Source organism: Sus scrofa, chromosome 2 (assembly GCF_000003025.6).
Source record: "Sus scrofa isolate TJ Tabasco breed Duroc chromosome 2, Sscrofa11.1, whole genome shotgun sequence".
NCBI lineage: Eukaryota > Metazoa > Chordata > Mammalia > Artiodactyla > Suidae > Sus > Sus scrofa.
In genome coordinates, this window is record NC_010444.4 from 53,249,376 (window position 1) to 53,275,778 (window position 26,403).

At 36.4% G+C, this 26,403-nt stretch overlaps 1 protein-coding gene across 1 annotated transcript; it reads right to left on the reverse strand.

Annotated features, from left to right (window-relative positions):
- On the reverse strand, positions 940-1,902 carry LOC100623804 (olfactory receptor 2T29-like). The gene has a single exon (XM_003354403.1). It carries the CDS (start codon positions 1,900-1,902, stop codon positions 940-942), a length of 963 nt encoding a protein of 320 aa, XP_003354451.1.

Genomic DNA, 26,403 nt, shown 5'->3' on the forward strand with positions numbered 1-26,403 from the left:
TAGTTCAAGTTCTCTGGGGACAAAAACTATATACTACCCATATTTTAATATCCTGGCTATTATTTTGATTATAACATAGCATTAGAAATATGAATAAATAAAATCTGAAATTCTATATCCTGCCTCTCTTTGTCTAATAAGTTACATACCTTAAATCAGAGCAGACAGTACCTGGTGCAGGGAAACTTTTCTAAATCTTCTTTCTACCCTTGGTTAATATTTTTCTCACAGTCACTTACATAATTCTGGACCCTAAATCTACCATGTGGTGGGGTATGAACCTCTACTAGCTACCTTCAGGGTTGGGTCTGTGGAATAATATAGCCTGCGATAAATATGGGCAGATTACTGGATTGTCTTAGTCATGAATAGCCACATTACAACTAGCATGTTTTCTATAAGATATTTTGTAACTTACACAGCCACAAAAAAAGTACAAAACAAAACAAAAAAAAAATGGAAGGTGAATGATAGGTTTACCTTTATTTGGAGCTAATTTGTAAAAAAAAAAAAAATAGCATGAATAAGAAGGTCCAAAAACACTTATACACTCTTTATCTATTATTACAATGGTACCTATTTGTTTCATAATTTTGCTGTCAACCTCTCTCTCATTTTAGAGACAATTTCATATTGTTTAATGGATTTTATCTCTAAATAATTTCATAATATGTTCCCTAAGAGTATAAACATTCTCCTACAGAATAAGAGTATAGTTATCATTGTAAAAGTACCATCAGTAAAATATAAGAATAAAACACATTTTGAATAAAGAAAGTATGACTTAAAACCAGTTTTGTAGTGCACAGAAGCAATTACTAAAAAAAGATGTAGAAATGCAATGAAATATCCTGGTACAAAAGTCTAAGAAATAGCATTGACATAAGATTATAAAATTCTAATAGTTAGAGAGGAAAATAACATTAGTATAATATTTTTCTACTTTATAGTTTCTTGATGGACAGGTCCCACATTCAACATTTTCTTCAAAGCCCCCATGACATCCTTATTCCTGAAACTATAGATTAAAGGGTTTAGCACTGGAGTGAGTATGGTATAAAAGACAGACACCACCATGTCTTTCTCAGGGGTGTGGTAGGAGTTGGGAAGCATGTAGGTGTAAACAGCAGCACCATAAAACAGGATGACCACAGTCATATGGGAAGAACAAGTGGCAAAAGCCTTCTTCCTGACCTCTGCTGAGTTCATTCTGTGGATGGTAAGCAGAATGAAAAAATAAGAGCTTGAAATGACTGTCACAGGGATGAGGAGCATGAGGACACAACACAGGTACATGAGTGTCTCATAGAGGGAGGTGTCTGAACAGGAAAGCTTCATTACAGCAGGGACCTCACAGAAGAAATGATGGATCTCCCGGGATCTGCAGAAGGGGAAGGTCATGGTGATGGGTGTGAGCATAAAGCCATCCACCGAGCCCAGAAACCAGCAGCCAGATGCCAGTAGGAGACACACCCTGTGGTTCATAAGAACAGAGTAACGGAGAGGATGGCAAATGGCTACATAGCGGTCATAGGCCATGGCAGCTAGAAAGAAAAACTCTGACCCTGCTAGAGTCACATAAAGGAACATCTGCACAGCACACTCAGGGGCTGAGATCTTATTCACACCCATGGCCTGGTCTATGAGCATCTTGGGCACAGTGACGGAAATATACATCACATCCATGAGAGACAACTGGCTGATGAAAAAGTACATGGCGGTGTGGAGGTGGGTATCAGAGTGTATCAGAAAAATCAAGACAGTGTTCCCAATCAAAGCCATCAGGAGAACTATAAAAATCACCACACACAGTAGAGTTGGATGTTTTGATTGACTGAAGATTCCCACCAGGATGAAACCAGATTGTCCAGAGTGATTTGTCTCCCAGTTAACATTTTCCATTAGAAACATTATCCTAGACCACCGAGGGGAGCACTGGGATTAATGATCAATGATGGGACTTTTCCACCTGAAATTAATGAATAAATATTTATTGAGAGTATATTTATGAATGTTTGTGTGTCTGAGTACACCAATATGATTGTGATAACCAGACGCAGTTCCAGGGGCATGTAGAAATCAGGATTATTAGTTACTTATGCTTTGAGCTTATCAGAGAATGAAGAATTTACAACTGTAGGTCAAAAGTTTTGGTAACTTACACTGAAATTGCCACAGTCCAGGGCATGAGGTTTCCTTATGACATGTCATTCATCACTATCATAATTTACTTTTTAATGTTTGTCATTCATGAAAACATATAGAAAATTTGTATAGATAATGACAAACATTAAGAAGTAAATTATTAAAACTAGAAATAAAATTACATTTCTAGGGCTTTTGTTATACAAGTTTGAAGGTAATTTTCCATTCTGCTTTGATAATCTAACTGGAAACTATCAAAAATCCTGCATGTGTGCTCCATGTAAGAGGGATTTTAAAAGTAACTGAAACATATTTTGGGGAAATCTGTACCAAATATTTGAACCTTCTTTTCGGTAAGATAAGGCTACTCAATGAGGTTTCATTATTGCATGAAGTAAGCCACACACTCCCAGTAGAGAGTCAGGGTCCTGATATGTATCTGATCTGTTAGAGAACAGAAGGACTTGGGGTGAGGAGTTCAGAATCTCAGCTGACCACAGTCATGGACCAGCATTTTCCTCTGTCCACTACACCATTATTCACCTTACATAAAAATTTTATTTTTGACATCAAGTGGTGAGGATTAAATATGGATAAACAATTAATGTGATTAGAACATTACCAGCTACAGAAAGGTAGGTATATGGACTATTCATTTTAAGAATTAATATATACAGAATTTTGGTGTAGAATCTATGTAAGAGATGTCTGTTACTATTATTTTATTATGATTAGTTACTTCAGTTTTCCAAGTTCAGTATCGATTCATACATTTAAGTATTTGAACTTGATAATGTTTATAGTCTCAAATTGCATATACATATTTATATACTTATATTAAATAAATATGTAATTTATATATAAATATGTACATATTAACATAAACATATTTTATTTTAATCCTATCTGGGAGCTCTATGGAGAAATTTCATCTTTGTTACGTCTAATACATGCTTCTCCATGTTAAAATTTGTTCCCTTATAACTCTAAATTTCAGAAACTTGGATTTAGATGGCCACTACAGTTTAGCAGACAAGGCTTTAGTAATTTTACCAAACATCATCTGTTTTAATGCAGATAGCAGTTAATTTTTAATAAAAACTGAGATGCAGAGAGGAAAACTGAGTAATACCATGATGTTGACTCCTATAAACTGTTAAACCATTTAATACAGGATGCCTTTGTGTTAGAACATAATTATAAATCAAAGTCAAGTAAAACTTGCTTATACGCAATAGTCATCTATTCTGGGACAAATATTACATAAATGTGACCTAAAATTAAATTTTAAAATAGCTACAAAACAAGTTTTTAAAGAATAATAGATATAAAATACATCTGTCCTTTTTGAAGAAAATTAGATATAGCTTCTTCCACATTTTTCCTTATGGAGAATAAACCATTGTAACTTTTCAATTTCTAACAAATTAAATGTTAAATTTCAAAAGCACATACCATCAGGAAGTAAATACTAGTTCTTCTTCTAGGTAGTCTCTAGAAGTAATTATGATACAGATTTATTTCAGGACATTCAGAATTTCCAAGTTTCAAATACTTTTTTTGGCTTTTTTATGGGGGGGTGGCACCTGTGGCATATGGAATTTCCCAGACTAGGGATAGAATTAGAACTGTAGCTGATGGCCTACTCCAGAGCCACAGCAATGCCAGATCCAAGCCATGTCTGTGACCTATATCACAGCTCATGGCAATGCTAGACCCTTAACCTACTGAGTGAGGCCAGGGATCATACCCATGTCCTTATGGATACTAGTGCGGTTCATACCACTGAGCCACAATGGGAACTCCAAGTTTCAATATATTTTACATTCTTGTAGTAATTCTGAAACTATGATATTCAACTTATTCAGCTTATGCCCCATGTTCTAGGGTTCTGAAAAAATAAACAATACTGAAAATTATTTTTACACCTTAATATATATATCCCCAACATGTCTGGAACGCAATACAAAAAAGATAATTTTTATATCAAACACTGCCTTCACTGGCAGATGGAAACATACAATAGTCTGATAAACCTCAAAACACACCTACCAACTTAATCTGTATTTATGTTCAAAGTAAATTAAAGATCAGTGCAGTCAGCACTCTGAAGACCTTGAAACCATTTTCTGAGTAAATGGAGGGATAGCAAAAGGGTTCTTGGGAAGCAATGAGAAAACTGTTCATGCACTTTGATAAATGGGGGTGACTATACACTGAAAAACATCCCTGGGGCACCTGACAGACAAGGGAAGGTACCACTCAAGGAAAATGGCCTCCCTGTTTTTTCTTACTCTTTTTTGTATCCAATTTCTTGAGGTTAGTGTGAACAGCTTAGTGCTTATTTAACTTGGGGAATCATTGATAGTGGTGATAGAATAATACTGAAACTTTATTTGAAGTATACCAGTAAATGTTTAATGATATGCCATTTAATCTTTTCTAAGAATCTATGAGGTATTTACTTTATATTTTAACAGATTTAAAAAAAAATTAAGTTCCAGTGGTAAGTGTCTAACATAAACTGATTTGAGGTAGAATTTTGTCTCTGCCATGAGAGGGATCTTCAGTTTGTAACTCTCCCTCAGATCTATAGCGTACACTGTCCTCCCTTACAAGGTTACTCATTGATATTTTTAAGAGAAAAAAATATGATTAAGACATTTATCTCAGTGTTCTAAATGCCAGAAATAATGCCTCTAAAATTAAATATTAAAACTTTTCACTCTTCTGCAAATTTTAGTCTCAGGAAAATGAAATATATAATGCAATAATACAGAAATCATATATATTATTTATTCCATCAGTAATAGGACATAGAAAAACCACTTCTAGATGTTTTAGAGTAAATATTTAGTTTCAAAAGGAAAAGTGTATTTGCTTTTCTCACTAAAAATAAATGATAAGCAGAATATCTGTGGACATAATGTGAAGAATGGTTATAAAAAAGGCAGTCAAGAACAATAATTACCCTTTTGATCTTTTACTTCTACCTGTCTGGTTGAACACACCATTAGAAGAAGATGTGAGCATCACCTAGATGGGCAAGTGGAATGTGACCAGCTTAAGTGTATGAAGAGAAGCAGAAAAGTGACATCATCCCTATTTATGATGCCCATTAAATGAGTGGAAAAAGTTTCCTTTGATAAATCTCCTTGGGACTTTGAAGAAACATGCAGTTAACAGAGCTAAAAAAGCTAATCAATATTTCACTTGAACTATTCTGGTTTTCTCCTCATGCTTTGTAAAAATCTCCATTTATCATTAAATGCAAAATCTATCAAAATATTAAAAAAATATTTAAAATATTCTCAAATCTCAGATTCTTAATTCTTATATGTAAAATGTGAGTTAGATTGTATGTAGCCTTTTCATTAAACAAAATATATTTTCATATATATGATATATAGAGACTCACTATTCAAGAAACTTTGATAATTATTGTTTTCCTTTATCTTTATGTCTTTTAAAGACCTATCATCTTAAACTCTTAGATAAATTAAAGTATCAATGATAAAGTCAAGAAAAAATGTGGAAGAGATTAAAATTGAAGTTGTTCTATATGGGAATAAAGAATAGATATATCTACTTGTATGACTTATTCACTTTGCTGTACACCTGAAACTAATACAACATTGTAAATCAACTATATTACACTTAAATTAAATTTTAAAAATTTAGCATGTCTACTTCAGGTCTTTGCCTCTGTCACTTTTGGGTTTATTTTTATTGAAGAATATTTCATTTATATTATATATTAGTTTCAAATATGCTACATAATTATTCACTAATTTTACATATTCTATTTATTTTTTTAATTAATTTTTCCACTGTACAGCATGGAGACCAAGTTACACATACATGTATGTATAACTTTTCCTCCCATTGTTGTGTTGCGATGTAAGTATCTAGACATAGTCCTCAGTGCCACACAGCAGGATCTCATTGTAAATTCATTCCATGTGCAATAGTTTGCAACCATTAACCCCAAGCTGCCCATCCCTCCCATACCCTCCCTCTCCCCTCCAAGCAACCACAAGTCTATTCTCAAAATCCATGATTTTCTTTTCTGTGGAAAGGTTCATTTGTGCTGTATATTAAATACCAGATATGAGTGATATCATATGGCATCTCTCTTTCTCTTTCTGACTTATTTCACTCAGGATGAGAGTCTCTAGTTCCAATCATCTTGCTGCAAATGGCATTATGTCATTCTTTTTATGGCTGAGCAGTATTCCATTGTGTATATACTCAACTTCTTCCTAATCCAACCATCTGTCCAAAGACATTTGGGTTGCTTCCATGTCTTGGCTGTTGTGAATAGAGCTGCAATGAACATGTAATACATGTGTCTTTTTTAAGGAAAGTTTTTTCTGGATAGATGCCCAAGCTTGGGATTGCTGGGTTATATGGTAGTTCTATGTATAGATTCCTAAGGTGTCTCCATACTGTTCTCCATAGTGGCTGTACCAGCTTATATTCCCACCAACAGTGCAGGAGGGTTCCCTTTTCTTCATACCCCATCCAGCATTTGTTATTTGTGGACTCATTAATGATGGCCATTCTGACTGGTGTGATATGGTAACTCTTGGTAGTTTTTTTTTTTTTTTGCATTTCTCTAACAATCAGGGATGTTGAACATTTTTTTCTTGTGCTTGTTGACCATCTGTACATCTTCCTTGGAGCAATGTCTATTCAGATTTTTTTTCCCATTTTTCCATTGAGTGGTTGGCTTTTTTGCTGTTGAGGTGTATAAGTTGCTTGTATATTCTAGAGATTAAGCCCTTGTCCATTGCATCATTGGAAATATTTTCTCCCATTCTGTAAATTGTCTTTTAGATTTATTTTTGTTTCCCTTGCTATGCAAAAGCTTGTCAGTTTGATTAGGTCCCATTGGTTTATTTTTGCTCTTGTTTCTGTTGCTTTGAACTGAGATAATATTCATAAGGTTGATGTCAGAGAATGTTTTCCCTATGTTCTCTTCCAGGGGTTTGATGGTGTCCTGTCTAACACAAGTATTTCAGCCATTTTGAGTTTATTTTTGTGCATGGTGTGATGGTGGGTTCTAGTTTCATTGATCTGCATGCAGCTGTTCAGGTTTCCCTGCAGTATTTGTTGAAAAGACTGTCTTTTTCCCATTTTATGTTCTTGCCTCCTTTGTCAAAGATTAATTGACCATAGGTGTCTGGGTTAATTTCTGGATTCTCAATTCTGTTCCATTTATCTGTATATATGTTTTGGTACTGATACCACACTGTCTTGATGACTGTGGATGACTGTGGCTTAATAATAGTGCCTGAAGTCTGGGAGTTTTGCCTCCTGCTTGTTTTTTGTTCCTCAGAATTGCTTTAGCAATTCTGGGTCCTTTATAGTTCCATACAAATTTTTGGATTGTTTGTTCTAGGTCTGTGAAAAATGTCATGGGTAATTTGATAGGGATTTCATTGAATCTGTAGATTGCTTTGGGTAGTAATTTTTCCAATCCATGATATGGAATATCTTTCCATTTCTTTACATCTTCTTTAATTTCCTTAATTAATGTTTTATACTTCTTGGCATATAAGTCCTTTACCTCCTCGGCCATGTGTATTCCCAGGTATTTGATTTTTGGGGGTGCATTTTAAAAGGTATTTTTGTACTCTTTTCCTAGTATTTCATTGTTAGTATACAGAAATGCTACAGATTTCTGAATGTTGATCTTATATCCTGCTACTTTGCTGAACTTGTTGATCAGTTCAAGAAGCTTTTGGTCTGAGTCCTTAGGGTTTTCTATATATAATATCATGTCATCCGCATACAGGGACAGTTTTATCTCTTCTCTTCCTATTTGGATGCCTTTTATTTCTTTTGTTTGTCTAATTGCTGTGGACTTCCAATACAATGTTGAATAGCCATGGTGAGAGTGGGCATCCCTATCTTGTTCCAGATTTGAGTGAGAAGGCTTTCAATTTTTCTGCATTGAGTATTACATTTGCTGTGGATTTGTCATAAATGGCTTTGATTATGTTAAGGAATATTTCCTCTATACCCACTTGTGAAACAGTTGTTATCATGAATGGATGTTGGACTTTGTCAAATGATTTTTATGCATCTATTGAGATGATCATGCAGTTTTTTACTTTTATTTTGTTAATGTGGAGTATGACATTGATAGATATGTGTACATTGAACCATCCTTGTGAAACTGGGATGAATCCCAACTGGTCATGCTGTATGATCTTTTTGATATGTTGTTGGATTCGGTTGGCTAAAATTTTGTTGAGAATTTTTGTATCTATATTCATCAATGATATTGGCCGATAGTTTTCTTTTTTAGTGGTATCTTTGTCTGATTTTGGAATTAGGGTGACGGTGGCAACATAGAATGCCTTTGGGAGTGTTCCTTCTTCTTCAAACTTTTGAAAGACTTTAAGGAGGGTGGGTATAAGTTCCTCTTTGTATGTTTGGTAGAATTCACCTGTGAAGCCATCTGATGCTGAGCTTTTATTTGTAGGGAGTGTTTTTATGGCATCTTCAATTTCATTTCTAGTGATCAGTCTGTTAGATTGATCTATTTCTTCTTGATCCAGTTTTGGCAGGCTGTAAGATTCTAGAAAGTTGTCCATTTCTTCCAGATTGTCAAACTTGTTAGCATATTATTGTTCATAGTATTCTCTTATGGTTTTTTGTATTTCTGTATTATCTGTTGTGATTTCTCCTTTTTCATGTCTTATTTTGTTTATTTGGTTTCTTTCTCTCCTCTTCTTAGTGAGTCTAGCCAGAGGTTTGTCTATTTTGTTTACCTTTTCAGTGAATCAGCTCTTGGTTTTATTAATTTTCTCTATTGTTATTTTAATCTCTATTTTATTGATTTCCCCTTTGATATTTATGATTTCCTTCCTTCTACTGACTTTAGGCTTTTTTGTTCTTTTTCTAATTCTTTAGGTGGTGGGTTGTCAATTTGAGATTTTTCTTCTTTTATAAGGAAGGCCTGTACTGCTATGAATTTCCCTCTGAGCACTGCTTTTGCACCATCCCATATATTTTGAGTGGTTGTGTCTTCATTATTGTTTTTCTCGAGGTATTTTTTAATTTCCTTCTTGATTTCCTCATTGCCCCATTGGTTTTTTAGTAGAATGTTGTTTACTCTCCATGTAGTAGGTTTTTTTCTCATTTCTTTTCCTGTGGTTGATTTCTAGTTTCATGCCATTGTGGTCAGAGAAGATACTTGAAATAATTTCTATACTCATAATTTTTTGAGGTTAGCTTTGTACCCCAGTATGTGATCAATTCTTGAAAATATTCCGTGTACACTTGAGAAGAATATGTATTCTGATTTTTTTGGATGTAGTGTCCCGAAGATGTCAATGAAGTTTAACTTTTCTCTTGCTTCCTTTAGGATCTCTGTTGCTTTATTGATTTTCTGTCTAGAGGATCTGTCCATTGATGTGAGTGGGGTGTTAAAATCTCCTACTGTTACTGTATTCCCATCAATTTCTCCCTTTATGTCTGTTACATGTGTTGTATGTATCTGGGTGCTCCTATATCTGAAGCATATGTGTTGATGATAGTAATATCATCTTCTTGAATGGATCCTTTAACCATTAAACAGTGTCCTTCTTTGTCTTTCTTTATGGCCTTCATTTTAAAGTCTATTTTGTTTGATATGAGTTTTGCAACTCCTGCTTTCCTGTCATGTCCACTGGCAAGGAATATTTTTTCCCACCCCTCAATTTCAATCTATATGTGTCCATAGTCCTAAGGTGAGTTTCTTGTAGGCAGCAGATTGAAGGTTTTTGCTTTTTTAACCAATCAGCCCCTCTGTATCTTTTGATTGGAGCATTTAGTCCATTGACATTTAAAGTGATAATTGATAGATGATTATTTATTGCCATTTTAAACCTCGTGTTCCAGTTGATTCTATGATTCTCCATTCTTCCTTTCTTTTTTTGGTTGGATAGTCTCCAATTATTTTATGGTTGAGTATTTTTCTTTTCAGGTTTTGTGAATGTAATATTCAGTTTTGATTTGTGGTTGACCTGTTTTTTAAGTATGTTAACCCCTTCCTATAATTGTGTGTCTTGGCCCGATATTCCTGTAGGTTCAAACACTTCATTCCCATAATAAAATTTAAAAAAGAAAAATTGAAAAAAGGAAATTTGAAAAAAGAATCTGGAGCTCCTGTCCTGGCACAATGGTTAACAAATCCGACTAAGAACCATGAGGTCGCAGGTTCGATCCGTGGCCTTGCTTAGTGGGTTAAGGGTCTGGCGTTGCTGTGAGCTGTGGTGTTGTTTGCAGACATGGCTCAGATCCGCATTACTGTGGCTCTGGCATAGGTTGGCAGCTACAGCTCCCATTCAACCCCTAGCTTGGGAAGTGGCCCTAGAAAAGGAAGGAAAAAAAAATCTATTTATTTCCTTACTTCCCTTGCCCACATTTTATGATTTTGATGTCTCTTTTTTCTTTTTAATTTTATTTTGTTTTAAACATCTTCATGATTTGATCTGTATGCTGGCTTATTTGAGTGACTGCTCTCTGATTGTGGTTTCCTCAATTCTAGTTCTTCCTCTTTTTTTTTTTTTTGATTTAGATAAGCCCTTTCAATATTTATTTTTAGAATGGATTTTGCATTGCTGTATTCTTTTTAGCTTTTTTTTGTAGGAAAAAAAATTATTTTCCCTTCTGTTTTAAATGATATTCTTGCTAGATAGAGTAATTCTAGGTTGCATATTTTTTCCTTTCAGTGCTTTAAATATCTCTTGCCATTCCCTCCTGGCCTGTGGAGTTTCTGTAGAGAAATCAGCTGATAACCTTATGGGTTTTCCCTTACAATTAACAATTTGCTTTTCTCTTGCTGCATTTAGAATCCTCTCTTTATCTTTAACTTTTCCATTTTTATTATAATGTGTCCTTGTGTGCATCTATTTGGGTTCCACTTGTTTGGGGCCCTCTGTGCTTCCTGTATCTTGAAATCAGTATCCTTTAGATTTGTAAAGTTTCCAGGGATAACTTCTCAAATATATTTTCAATCCCCTTATCTTTTGCTTCTCCTTTTAGAATTCCTATTATGTGTAGATTGGCCTGCTTTATATTATCCCATAGGTCTCTTATATTGCTTTCATGTTTTTTCATTTGGTTTTCTGTCTGCTGTCTTGTTTGGGTGATTTCCATTATTCTATCTTCCACATCATTAATTCCTTCTTCTGCATTATTCATTCTGTTTTTTACTGCCCTTAGCTCAGTTTGTATATCTGAAAATATACATATCTGCCTATGAATTTTCTAATTTTTCTTGGCTCCTCCTTATATTTTATAATTCCTTTATGAGGGACTCTGCATTACTATTCATATCTTCATGAGATTCTTGCCATTTTTGGAGGTTTAGTTCTTCTGCCAGCATTCAGTTGCTGTTCTGTGCAAGTTGTTTAATGTAGATGTATTTTTTGTTGTGTTTGTGGGAGAGGGTAAGTGTTTCCCCCTACTCTTCTGCCATCTTGCCTAGTCCTATTATATTCTATTTAAAGTTATAAAATACTGGCTATATTCCCTGTGCTGCACCATATATCCTTGTAACTTACTTATTTTTTACATAGTGACTAGTGACTTGTATCTCTTAATCCCCTATCGGTATCTTGTCCCTCTGCTCCTTCTTCTCCCCACTGGTAATGAAAAATTTGTTCTCTATATCACTATGTCTGTTTTTGTTCTGTTATGTTCATCCCATTATATTCTTTTTAGATTTCATATATAAGTGAGGTGATGTCATTTGGTATCATAATATATTTCTCTTTCTCTCTGACTTATTTCACAAAGAATAATACCCTCCAGTTCCACTCATGTTTCTGGAAATGGCAATTTTTTTTTCTTTTATGGAAGAGAAATATTCCAAAGTGTATATCATGGCTACTATAGGTGATTCTGCTTTAAGCATTAGATGCATAGGTCTATACAAATTGGTGTTTTATATTTTATTCAAGTGTATGTCGGGAGTGGAATTGCTGGACTATATGGAGGTTCTATTTTCAAGTTTTGAGAAAACTCTGTACTTCCTTTCATAATGGCTTCACAATTGACATTCCCACAAGTTTATGAGAGTTTCCTTTTCTCCACATCCTTGTCAAGATGTGTTATTTTTGGCCTTTTTTTCACAATATCCATTCTGACATGTGTGAGGTGATATCTCACTGTGGTTTTAATTTGCCTTACTCTGATGATTAGTGATGTTTGGCATATTTTCATATGCCTTTAACAATCTGTACATGTTCTATGGAAAAAGTGTCTATATAGATATTCTTTTTTTATGGTTCTCTATTCTCTTTTTTTATTATTATTTCCCCAATACAACTTTTTTTCTACTGTACAGCATGGTGACCCATTTACACATACATTTATATAGAAATTCTGCCCAGTTTTAAACCATATTTCCTTTTTTTTTTTAATATTGAGTTCTCTGAGTTCTTTTTCTATTTTGACTGTTAACCCTTTATCAGGCATATCATTTGATAAATATCTTCTTTCATTATGTAAGTGGTCTTGATTTTTTTCACTGTGCAAAAGTTTTTAAATTTAATTTGGTCTGATCTGGTTGTATTTTATGTATATTCGGTGCCTGTATATTAACAAATGATATTTAATTTTCTTGCATTAATCTTATTATTATGTAGTCATTGTCTTTATCTTTTTTTTTTTTTTTTTGTCTTTTTGGAGCCACATCTGTGGCACATAGAGATTCCCAGGCTAGGGACTGAATCAAAGCTGTAGTTGTCAGCCTTCACGAGAGCCACAGAAATGCAGGATCCTAGATGCATCTGTGACCTACACCATAGCTCACTGTAATGCTGGATCCTTAACGCACTAGGTGAGGCGAGGGATAGAACCCACATCCTCATAGATTCTAGTTGTTTTGTTAACTGGCAAGCCATGACAGGAACTCCTCTTTTCTTAGAGACATTGCTTCAAAGCTTAATTTGTCAGAAATCATTATTGGAATCCCAATTTTCTTGCCATTTATTTTGCATGAAATATATTTTTCTGCCCCCTCACTTTCAGTCCATATGGGTCTTTAGTTATGAAGTGAGTCTCTTTTAGGTAGCATATAGATGAGTATTATATTATCCAATCAGCCATCAGCCACTCAATATCATGATTAATGTTTAGCCCATCCACGTTTAAAGTGGTTATTAATGGACATGTGCTTAATACCAATTTTTAACTTATTTTCTTGTTATTTTGTCATTCTTATCTTTACTTTTCTTTTTCTTTTAGTTTCTTCCTTTGTGTGTTTGATGATTTTCTTTAGTTGTATGCTTGTGTCCTTTCTAATTTTTGTGTGTCTATTGTTTTAAACTGATAGTCATTTCAGTAAAAACACACTCTAAAAGATATACATGGTTATTCCCCTTCCCCATATTTTGTGTCATTGATGTCATATTTCACATATTCATGTCTATCTGTTAACTGTTTATTGCAGTTATACATTCTTTTACAATTTTTGTCTTTTAATGTTTTTACTAGCTTATTTAAGCAGTTTATTTACAGTGTTTATTTATTTATTATAAATTATTATTTTTGTTGTAGCCTTTTCTTTATCACATTGGAAAACTATTTAACTCTTCTTGTAGGGTTGGTTTAATATCAGTGAATTCTTTTAGTTTTTGCTTCTCTGAAAGTTCTTCTTTCCCCCTCAATTCTGAATGTTAACTTCACTCAGTAGAGTATCCTTGGTTGTAAAGTCTTCCCTTTCACCCCTTTAAATGCATCATGCCACTTTCTTCTTGCCTGCAAAGCTTTTCAGAAAAACTTGATGGCATCCTTATTGAGGTTCCCTTTTCTGTGATTCTTTGGTTTTCTCTTGCTGCCTTTAAAATGATTTCCTTGGTTTTTTTTTCAATTTTAATTATGATATGCTTAGTTGGTGTTTATTTGAATTCAGTTTGGAATCTCTGTGGTTCCTATAACTCAATATATGTTTTTTCAGTTTGGTAAGTTTTCAGCTATAATTTGTGTCAATACATTTTCAACACTTTTCTCTCTCTTCTCTTTCAGCAAATCCTAGAATGCAAATGTTGTTTGGTTTGATGTTGTCTCAGAGGTCCCTTAAACTGTCCCAATTTAAAAAAAAATTGTTTATTTTTTGTTCTTTGGATTAGGTGATTTCTATTATTCTATATTCTAGATCACTTATGTATTCTTCTATTAATTCTTTATTGTGTGTTTTTCCTATCCATTATTGTTCTTCATCCGTGACTGGTTCTTTCTTATATTTTCTAGCTCCTTGTTAAAATTCTCATTGTGTTCATCTATTATTTTTCTGTAGTCAATTAGCAATTTTATTACTAATGCTTTGAATTTTTACCTGCTAAATTATATTTGTTTTATTAGTTGTTTCTTGTTCTTTCATTTGAAACACATTTCTCTGTCTTCACATATTATTTAACTATGTCTCCATGAAATCAGATGAAATAGTTAATTCTTCTAGTATTTAATTTTTGTCCTTGTGTGGGAGCATCCCCATGTCCTTAGAGTGCAGTATTCGTGTTCCCAGCAGCTTTTTTTGGATCTGCATTGAGCAAATGGGATATCTTCTCTTGAGCTGTGCTGATATCTATCACCTTGGTGGAAGGTGGAGCTGGGCATGAGGGGCTAAATACACAGCAAAGTATGAGCTGAGACTTTTCCCATGCTTGGTGGCCATCACCACCTACCAAAAAAGTGGTTAGATCTCAAATGCTGAAGCAAAAGCCATGAAGGTAGTGTCCAAGCTAGTGTCATTTGTTTTGTGTGCTTGCCCCTCTCCCAGAAGAAGAACTGCTGTGCTAGTGGGGAGTAGTACAGGCTGAGGATTACTCTAGGATGATCAGGAAAGAGATCCAGACAGCTCCATACACACCAGATAACTTTCATCCTTGTGTACACACTCAAAACAGAGGATTCAATCACATTTAGCATGAAATGACCACTCTCAATCCAATCATATGCAGTACCATCTCTGAGCCACCCCCATTCTCCCCAAGGAGAGAACAACAACAGCAGCTTTTGCCCCATTGGGCAGCTGTGTTGGGGCAAGAAGGACTAGAGCAGAGCCCCAGACAGTTTCAATCTGCTCCTTCTGCTTTGTCCCAGGAGTAAACAAATATTATTCATAAGTGGAGTCTCTGTTTCTTACAGCCATCCTGTAAGTTCCATTGGCTTTCAAACCAGCTAAGGGGACTTGACTTCCTAGTGTCAGACCTCAGGGTATGGGGTCTGAAATATGTGGCTCAAAACTCTCACTCCCAGGGAGGATTTCTGAACCCATAATTCCATGTGTCCCTGCAAGGGCAAGGGATTAACTTAATTGTTTCTCTTCCCTTCCTATCCAAATCCATATGGATCTTTCTTTACAGTCTTGACTGTAGAAGAGCCCTTCTTCCAGTCTCCAGTTTGCTTTCAGTGAAAATTCTCCAAATATAGATGTATTTTTGATGTTTTCATCATGGGAAATGAAGTCACCCTCTATTATAATCTAGATAGCCCCTCCAGTGAGGTTATTGGTTGTATTTTTCTTCTGCCATTTACTTACATCTATGCTACTATAATGCTGCATTTACTTTTTTTCCTCACTTTTTCATTTTATTGTCATAATACACATAACATAAAATATATTATCTCAACCAATTTAAGAGTAAAGTTAAATGGTATTAAGTATTTCATAGGGTTGTGTGACCATCACCACTATCTATTTCTAGAAAACTTCTCGTCTTGGAAAATTTCAACCTTATGTTCATTAAACAATAACTCCTTTTTACTCCTTATCACCATCCAATGAAAATTAGGATTAATCTCTTTTTTTAATGATTTTTGAGTACTCTAAATAGTTCATACAAGCAAAATCATACAGAAATTTTATTTTTGTGACTGACTCATTTCACTAAGTATAGTGTCCTCAAAGTTCATCTATGATATTGAAATTCCCTTATTTCCACATATGTATACACAAAATTTTGCTTATCCATTTATCTGTGTTCTATCTATTGTGAAAAATATTGATATAAAGAGGACAGTGCAAATATATCTTTAAGAAACTGCTTTCAGGGAGTTCCCGTCGTGGCGCAGTGGTTAAGGTATCCGACTAGGAACCATGAGGTTGCGGGTTCGGTCCCTGCCCTTGCTCAATGGGTTAACGATCCGGTGTTGCCGTGAGCTGTGGTGTAGGTTGCAGACGCGCCTCGGATCCCGCGTTGCTGTGGCTCTGGCGTAGGCTGGTGGCTACAGCTCCGATTCAACCCCTGGCCTGGGAACCTCCATATGCCGCGGGAGCGGCCCAAGAAATAGCAACGACAAAAAAAAAAAAAAAAAAAAAAAGAAACTGCTTTCATATTTCCCATTGTGGTGCAACATAAAGAATCTGACTAGTGTCCATGAAGATGCAGGTTTAATCCTGGACTTGCACAGTGGGTTGAGGATCCAGCATTGCCATGAACTTTGGTGTAGGTCACAGATGTAGCTCAGATCTGGCATTGCTGTGGCTCTGGCATAGGCTAGCAGCTGTAGTTCCCATTTATTCCCTAGCCTGGGAAACTCCATATGCCACAGGTGCAGCTATAAAAATAAAAAAAATAATAATAACCTGCTTTCAGTAATTTAAAACATATTCTAGAAGTAGAATGTAGGACCATATTAAAATTCTGTTTCATTTTCTAAGGAACTCCATACTATTTTCCACAGAATCTGTAACATTTTTTTTCCCACCAGCAGTGTGGAGAGTTTGAATTTCTCCATATCATGATCAACAGGATCTTGCTATTTTCTGTCTTTGAGGTTACTATCCTAATGGGTTTTAGGTGGTGTCTCATTTTAGTTTTGATTGTATGACCTCATTATTAGTGATTATGAACATATTTCAAAGCACATATTATCCATTTTCATATTTTTTGGAGAAATGTTCATTCAAGTTATTTGTCCACTGTTTAATTAGGTTGTTTTTTGATGTTGTTGGATTTTAGCAGTTCTCTGAAAATTCTAGATGTTAATCTGTGATCAGGGATATAGGTTGTGACTATCTTCTCCAGTTCTCCATGTTGTTATTTTGTGCCATTGGTAGCCATTATTGATATTCATAGTTGTTTTACTTTATTTATTTATTTTTTTTAGAACACAAACCACTTTTAAGTCAGGGACATCCCACACCAACACTGACTAGCTGTCAGTGTTTTTCAAGAGCATCAAGGATCTGCACTTTTCTTTTCTTTTCTTTTTTTTTTTTTTTTTTTTGTCTTTGGGCCGCTCCCACGGCATATGGAGGTTCCCAGGCTAGGGGTCAAATCGGAGCTGTAGCCACTGGCCTACACCAGAGCCACAGCAACACTGGATCTGAGCTACGTCTGCAACCCACACCACAGCACATGGCAACGCCGGATCATTAACCCACTGAGCAAGGGCAGGGACTGAACCCATAACCTCATGGTTCCTAGTCGGATTCGTTAACCACTGCGCCACGACGGGAACTCCTCATAGTTGTTTTACTTTAAACTTTTTAAAGTTCAACTTGTTTGGCTATACTTTTGGTGTCATTTCCAAGAATGAATATCAAATCCCATGTTTATTCCAAGTTTATTCTTTCTAAATCTTCTTTTCAGCATTTTATAATTTTAACCCTTATATTTGGTATTTGATTCATTGTGTTTTTTCTTTGCTTGTTTTTTGGGTATGGTGTTAGACAAGCATCCAATTTAATTATTTTGCTTGTGGATAAACAGTATTTGCTGCAACAATTGTTTAAAACACACTTTCTCTTCAATATGATTTCTATTCTCTAACAAAAATAACATCACCATGAATGTGAGAATTTATTTCTTAGCTTTCGATTTTATTTTTGTATATCAGTATCACGTTTTACTACAACAGACTTTTAGCAAGTTTGAAATCTGGAAGTGTGGGTCCTCTAGCTTTATCCCTTTTTGTTATTTATTTATTTATTTTATTGGAGCATAATTCATTTACGTTATATTAGTTTCAGGTGTATAGGAAGTTAATCACACACCACACACACATACACAAATGTATAGCATTTAATTGAATTGGATTTGCATTGAGTAGATTTTTTTCATTAGTATTGACATTTTAACAATATTTAACATTCCAGTATAGGAACATGAAATATGCCTGCACATCTTTGCATCTTCTTTAATTCCTTATAGAAATATGTTTTAGACTTTATTTCACAAGTGGTTCACCTCATTGGTTGTATTAATTACTAAGTATTTTATTTTTAACACTATTTTAAATGTAATTGTGTGTGCATGCTGTCTTCCTTTTAAGGATAGATCCCTTTAGTGTAGAGAGATAAATGATTCTTGTGTGTTGAGTTTGAATCCTTTTCATTTTGTGAGTTTGTACAAGCTACTTTTTCATATTGCAATGTTTAGTGTTTTCTTCATATAGGATTTTATCACACTTGTGTAATAGTAATTTTATATTTTTTCCTGGAATCTTTTAAGCTTTATTTCTTTTTCTTGCTTATTGCCTCTAAGTCTACCAGTACTATGTAGAAGAGAAGTGGTGAACATGGACATCTTTATTTGATCTAAGGAAAACCAATTACTCTGTATGATGTTACCTATTTTTTTTCATACATTACTTTAATAATGTTGATGTAATTTCCATTCCTATTTCTTAAGTGTTTTGATCATAAAAGGGTATCATAATTGGTCAAAGGTTTTTATATATATCAACTAAGAAAAATCTTTTGATTTTATTACTAATTCTGTTGATGTGGAGAATTACATTGATCCCAAACTTACATACTGAGCTAACCTTGCATTCAAGAAATAAACACCAGTTGTCCATGGTTCATATTATTTAATCAATAAGAATTAAAAGCGTTAGAATAGCTTTAACTAAGGAGATGAAAATTATACATAGAAATTTAACCAAATTTAACCAATGAGGTGAAAGATCTATAACTAGAAAACTATAAGGCATTAATAAAAGAAATTTAAGATGACACAAATAATTGAAAACAATTGGTAAATCAAAAGTATGTTGACCTAGAGGTGGAATAAAGATGGAATAGAATGACTGGAGCTCAACTACTCTCATGAAAAGAACAAAATTACAACCAACTCCTGAGCAACTGTCAACCAAATGGACTGGAAAATTTCAAAAAGATATCCTACTCCAGAAGACAAAGAGATATCCTACTCCCACATCAAGAGGTATCATGGGCGATTATGTGATATAAGCAACCACATACCTCCAGGGTGGGAAGCCCCACAGACTGGAAAGTAACTGTATCACAGAGAGTCATCTACAGGAGGGATTGTTCTGAGCCCCAAGTAAAATCCCCATGCCTGAGAACTTGGCACTGGGAGAAAGAGACCCAGAACATCTGGCATTGAAGGCCAGTGGGGCTTGTGCACAGGAGCACCATAGGACTGGGGAAAATGGAGACCCCATTCTTGAAAGGCACACACAGACATTCATATGCACTGTGTCCCCAGGAATTGCAAAGTATCCATAATTACCTGTGTCAGACCTGACTGCATTTTCTTGGTGGATTTCCTGGAAGAAACAGGGGGTGATTGTGACTTGTTGTGGGGGAAGGGCATTGGAAGCAAAGCTCTTGGGAATACTCACCAGCATGCATCTCTATGGAGGTGCCCATTTTGGGAAAATCTGGCCCAACCCATCAGTGCAGAGAAGCTCCAGCCTAACAGCTCACAGCCCCACCTATCAGTAAACAGGCTAACTAAAGAATCTCCAGGCACACAGCCCCTCTAATCTCACCCAGAGACAAAGCCCCACCCACCAGAGGGATAGAAATAAGACACAGAAATGACTGGACAGGCACCAGTCCCTCCGATCAGGAAGCCTACAGCAGGCCCCCATACCAACATCAGCCACAAAAGGGGCAGAAACCAGAAGTAAGTGAGGCTACAACTCTATTATCTGGCAAAAGGTCACCACACCAAAAATCTGTAAAAATGAAAAGACAAAGAACTATAACACAGATAAGGGAGAAAGAAATAACCCCAAGAAAACAGGGAAGTGATCAGGAGATTCTCAGCCTCCAGGAAAAAGACTTTAGACTGTTGATGCTGAAGATGATACAAGACATTGGAAAGAAACTGGAGGCAAAGATGGATAATTTAGAGGAATCACAGAAAATAAATACAAGATATAAAACTTAGGCAAGAAGAGATGTGAAATACAAAAACTGAAATAAAAATTCATTAGAAGAATCCAAGAGCAGAATACAGGAAGCAGAAAAATGAATACACAAGGTGGAAGACAGATTAGGGGAAATAAAGGATGCAGAAAATAAAAGAGAAAAAAGTTTGAAAACAAATGAAGAGAGTCTCAGTGAACTCTGGGGCAATGTTAAACACACCAACATCTGTATTATAGGGATGCCAGAAGGAGAAGAGAGAGAGAAAGGGACAGAAAAAATATTCAAAAAGATAACAGCCAAAAACTTCCTAAACATGGGAAAGGAACCACTCACTCAAATCCCAGAAATGCACCAAGTACCACATAAAATAAACCCAAGGAGGAATACTCCAAGACACATATTAATCAAACTGACCAAAATTAAAGACAAAGAGAAAATATTAATGGAAGCTAGGGAAAAGAAACAAAGAACAAACAAGGGAACCCCGATAAGATTATTAGCAGAGGCAGGAGGACAAGATGGCAGAGGAGTAGGGAGACACGCTCGCCCTCTCCCACAAACACAACAAAAAAAGCACATCTACAGAATAAATGACTCGCACAGAACAGCAACCAATCGCTGGCAGAGGAACCTAAACTCCAATAACGGCAAGAAGTTCGTGACATTACTGGGCAGAATGGGAGAAAAGAGGAGAGTGAGAGAAGGTGAATCCGAGTGGGACGGGCACTCCCGAAAGGGAACTGCGGAGGAGAAAGGGTTCCCGCACCCTGGAAAGTCACCTACCGGGGGAAAGAACAAACGAACTGGAGGAATCTCCAGATGCAGAGAAGAGTGTAGCAGTAAGTTGGAGTTCTGAAAAGCCGATCAAGAACCCAACGGACCATCTGAACTACAGGCACAGTCAGCAAAAATTGAGATGCCTGGGTGGGGGCTGGGCACCGAGACCTCGGCCCAGGATGTTAGTCCCCGGGCTGGGGGGGCAGGGCGGGGCGGAGCGGAAACTGCATGGGAGGTCTAGAAACCATTTGACAGGGCAGAGACTGCCTGGGAGACTAGAAAACAAAGCTGTCACAGAGGAAGGGAACAATACTCTAGGGGCAGGGAAGTGGAAAGCCACATCAGAGGGAACCTGGGAGAAGAGCCTGGTCTGCTCCCGTGCTGGGGAGGGGTGAGAAGAAAGGGTGGGTCCCCATAGAATACCCCCCATGCCACAACAAGCTTACAGGCTCGCTAGCTAGCAGAAAGCTGTGCTTCCCAGTGCATTCCCTCTCCCCACCCCCGCCACCCCCTATGCTCTCGCCGAACCTGGGGCTGCCTGCCATCCAGGAGGGCTGGCCTCAACAATTGCCTGAAGCCTACCACCACAGATGCTGTCCCTGCACAGGCCTGCTTACCCTTTGGAGGGGCTACACTTCTGCAGAGCAGCACCAAATACCACCAGCCCCCAAGAAAAGGCCTGAGCCCAGAAAAGCTAGAAAAAGTCTAGCCAGGCCATGAAAAGATCTGCCTAATTCTCAGACAGTTTTTCTGAGTCGGGCTGCCCTGGGGAGGAGCCTCTTGGGTTTCCAGTGGCCCTGCTACCCGTCCAAGCCCCTAGGGGGTGCCCCACTACTGTGCAATAACTGCTCAGCACCACCAGCCCCCTGGAAGAGCCCCTGCAGCCCAGAAAAGCTGCAACAAGCTCGGCCAGACTGTGAAAAGATCCGCCTACATTTGCAGGCTGTCCTTCTGAGGTGGGCTGACCTAGGGAAGAGCCTCTTAGGTTCTCAGTGACCCAGATAGCTGCTCCAGCCTCCAGGGGGTGATGCACCCCTGAAGAGCAGCTGCCCAACACCGCCAACCCCCTGCAAGAACCCCACAGCCTAAAAACACCAGAGCAAGCTCTGCATGACCAAGTGAAATCTGCTACCATCATGGTGTGGACCTCCCAGTCCTGTCTGCCCTCAGGTAGCCTTCCTTTGCTTCAAAGAAACACTGTTAGCCCCATCAACACTCCAGAAAAGCCACACTGCCTCAAAAAAGATTGACCAACAACGCCAGCCCTCAGGAAATAATCCACAGCAGTGACAAGGCAAACACTGCCCGATAACAGAGAGTACAACTCCCTCAGGAGACAGAAAACAACAAGCAAGATGAAGAAGCTGAGAAACCACCCCCAGTCAAACCAACAGGAGAACTCACCTAAAACAGTCAGCAATTAAACAGATCTCTGCAGTCAGACAGACCTGGAGTTCAAAAGAGAAATAGTGAAAATACTGAAGGAATTAAGAGAAGATATGAACAGTAATGCAGATACCCTCAGAAAGGAGCTAGAAAATAGAAGGAGGAGCCAAGAAAAACTAGAACATTCATTTGCAGAGACGCAAACTGAACTAGGGGCAGTAAAAACCAGAATGAATAATGCAGAAGAACGAATCAGTGCTATGGAAGATAGAATAATGGAAATCACCCAATCTGGTCAACAGACAGAAAACCGAATCAAAAAACTGGAAAGCAATATAAGAGACCTATGGGATAATATAAAGCGAGCCAATCTACGCATAATAGGAATTCCAGAAGGAGTAGAAAAAGATAAGGGGTGAAAATATATTTGAAGAAATTATCGCTGGAAACTTCCCAAATCTAAAGGATATTGGGTTCAAGATACAGGAAGCACAGAGGGCCCCAAACAAACTGAATCCAAACAGACCCACACCAAGACACATCATTATAAAAATGGCAAAAGTTAGTGATAAAGAGAGGATCCTAAAGGCAGCAAGAGAAAAACAGAATGTTACCTACAAGGGAACCCCCATAAGAATATCAGCTGATTTCTCTACAGAAACACTACAGGCCAGGAGGGAATGGCAAGAGATATTTCAAGTGCTCAAAGGAAAAAATATGCAACCTAGAATACTCTATCCAGCAAGAAAATCATTTAAAATAGAAGGGGAAATAAAAATTTTTCCCAACAAACAAAAACTTAAAGAATACAGCAACACAAAACCCAGGTTAAAGGAAATTTTGAAAGGGCTTCTCTAAACCAAAAAGAAAGGAAGGAAAGGGAAGAAAAAAGAAAGGAAAAAAAAAAAGAAGAAGAAGAAGAAGAGGAAGACCTAGGTCTGAGGAAACTGCAATCAGAGAGAAGTCACTCAAATAAGCCAGCATACAGATTTAATCATGAACATGCTTCAAACAAAATAAAATTAAAAAGAAAAAAATAAAAAGGAGTCATCAAAACCATAAAATGTGGGCCAGGGATGTTAGGAAGTAAATAACACTTTTTGTTTGTTTGTATGTTTCTCTTCTTAATTTTAACATAGGAATGAAGTATTTGAACTTACAGGACCATCAGGCTAAAACACACAATTATGGGAAGGGGTTAGCATATTTAAAAAACAGGGCAACCACAACCCAAAACCAAATATTGCATTCGCAAAAAATGGAAAAAAAAACAAAAACTCAAGCAGATAACAACAGGAGACCATCCAACCAAAAAAAAAAAAAAAAAAAAAAAGAAAAAAAAAGAAAGGAAGAATAGAGAACCATAGAATCAACTGGAACATGAGGTTCAAATGGCAATAAATAATCATCTATCAATTATCACCTTAAATGTCAATGGACTGAATGCCCCAATCAAAAGACACAGAGTGGCTGAGTGGATAAAAAGGCAAAAACCTTCAATATGATCCCTACAAGAAACTCACCTTAGGACAATGGATACATTTAGATTGAAAGTGAGAGGGTGGGGAAAAATATTTCACGCCAAGAGACATGACAGAAAAGCAGAAGTTGCAACACTCATATCAGACAAAATAGACTTTAAAACAAAAGACATAAAGAAAGACAAAGAAGGACACTATTTAATGATTAAGGGATCCATCCAAGGAGAGGATGTTACTACCGTCAACATATATGCCCCAAATATAGGAGCACCCAGATACATACAACAAATATTAACAGACATAAAGGGAGATATTGATGAGAATACAATCATAGTAGGAGACCTAAATACCCCCTCACATCAATGGACAGATCCTCTAGACAGAAAACCAATAAAGCAACAGAGATCCTAAAGGAAACAATAGAAATGTTAGACTTCATTGATATCTTCAGGACACTACATCCAAAAAAATCAGAATATACATTCTTCTCAAATGCTCATGGAACATTCTCAAGAATCGACCACATATTGGGACACAAAGCGAATCTCAATAAATTTAGGAGCGTAGAAATTATCTCAAGTATCTTCTCTGACCACAATGCCATGAAATTAGAAATCAACCATGGGAAAAGGAAAGAGAAAAAATCTACTCCATGGAGACTAAACAACATGCTAGTAAAAAACCAATGGGTCAATGAGGAAATCAAGAAGGAAATTAAAAACTACCTTGAAACAAATGATAATGAAGACACAAACTCTCAAAACCTATGGGATGCTGCGAAAGCAGTGCTCAGAGGGAAATTTATAGCAATACAGGCCTTTCTCAAAAAAGAAGAAAGATCCCAAATTGACAACTTAACCCTCCACCTAAATGAATTGGAAAAAAAAAGAACAAAAAAGTCCTAAATTCAGCAGAAGAAAGGAAATTATAAAGATCAAAGAAGAAATCAATAAAATAGAGACTCAAAAAACAATAGAGAAAATTAATAAAACCAAGAGCTGGTTCTTTGAAAAGGTAAACACAATTGACAAACCCCTGGCCAGACTCACTAAAAAGAGGAGAGAAAGAACCCAAATCACCAAAATTAGAAATGAAAAAGGAGAAATCACAACGGATACAGCAGAAATACAAAAAACCATAAGAGAATACTATGAACAACTATATGGCAACAAGTTTGACAATCTGGAAGAAATGGACAATTTTCTAGAATCTTACAGCCTGCCAAAACTGAATCAAGCAGAAACAGACCAACTGAACAGATCCATCACTAGAAATGAAATTGAAGAGGTCATAAAATCACGCCCTACAAATAAAAGTCCAGGACCAGATGGCTTCACAGGTGAATTCTATCAAACATATAAAGAGGAATTGGTGCCCATCCTCCTTCAACTCTTTCAAAAGGTTGAAGAAGAAGGAATACTCCCAAAGACATTCTATGAGGCCACCATCACCCTCATTCCAAAACCAGGCAGAGATACCACCAAAAAAGAAAACTATCGCCCAATATCATTGATGAATATAGATGCAAAAATTCTCAACAAAATCTTAGCCAACCGAATCCAACAACATACCAAAAAAATTACACACCATGACCACGTTGGGTTCATCCCAGGTTCACAAGGATGGTTCAACATATGCAAATCAATCAGCATCATACACCACATTAACAAAAAAAAAAGTCAAAAATCATATGATCATCTCAATAGATGCAGAAAAAGCATTTGACAAAGTTCAACATCCATTCATGATCAAGACCCTCGCCAAAGTGGGTATAGAGGGAACATTCCTGAATATAATCAAAGCCATTTAGGATAAACCCACAGCAAATATAATCCTCAATGGGGAAAAACTGAAAGCCTTCTCACTCAAATCTGGAACAAGACAGGGATGCCCACTCTCACCACTGCTCTTCAACATAGCTTTGGAAGTCCTGGCCACAGCAATTAGACAAACCAAAGAAATCAAAGGCATCCATATAGGAAGAGAAGAGATCAAACTGTCACTGTATGCAGATGACATGATACTATACCTAGAAAACCCTAAGGACTCAACCCCAAAACTCCTTCAACTGATTAATAAATTCAGCAAAGTGGCAGGATATAAGATGAACATTCAGGAGACAGTTGCATTTCTGTATACCAGCAATGAAACATTAGAAAAGGAATACAAAAATAAGATACCTTTTAAAATTGTACCTCAAAAAATCAAATACCTTGGAATACAACTGACCAAGGAGGTAAAGGACCTATATGCCGAGAACTATAAAACTTTAATCAAAGAAATCAAAGAAGATGTAAAGAAATGGAAAGATATCCCATGTTCCTGGATTGGGAAAATCAATATTGTAAAAATGGCCATCCTACCCAAAGCAATCTACAGATTCAATGCAATCCCTATCAAATTACCCAGGACATTTTTCACAGAACTAGAACAAACAATCCAAACATTTATATGGAACCACAAAAGACCCAGAATCGCCAA

Coding starts and splice junctions, on each gene's coding strand:
- LOC100623804 (XM_003354403.1), bottom strand. CDS start 1,902: ATGGAAAATGTTAACTGGGAGACAAATCACTCTGGACAATCTGGTTTC.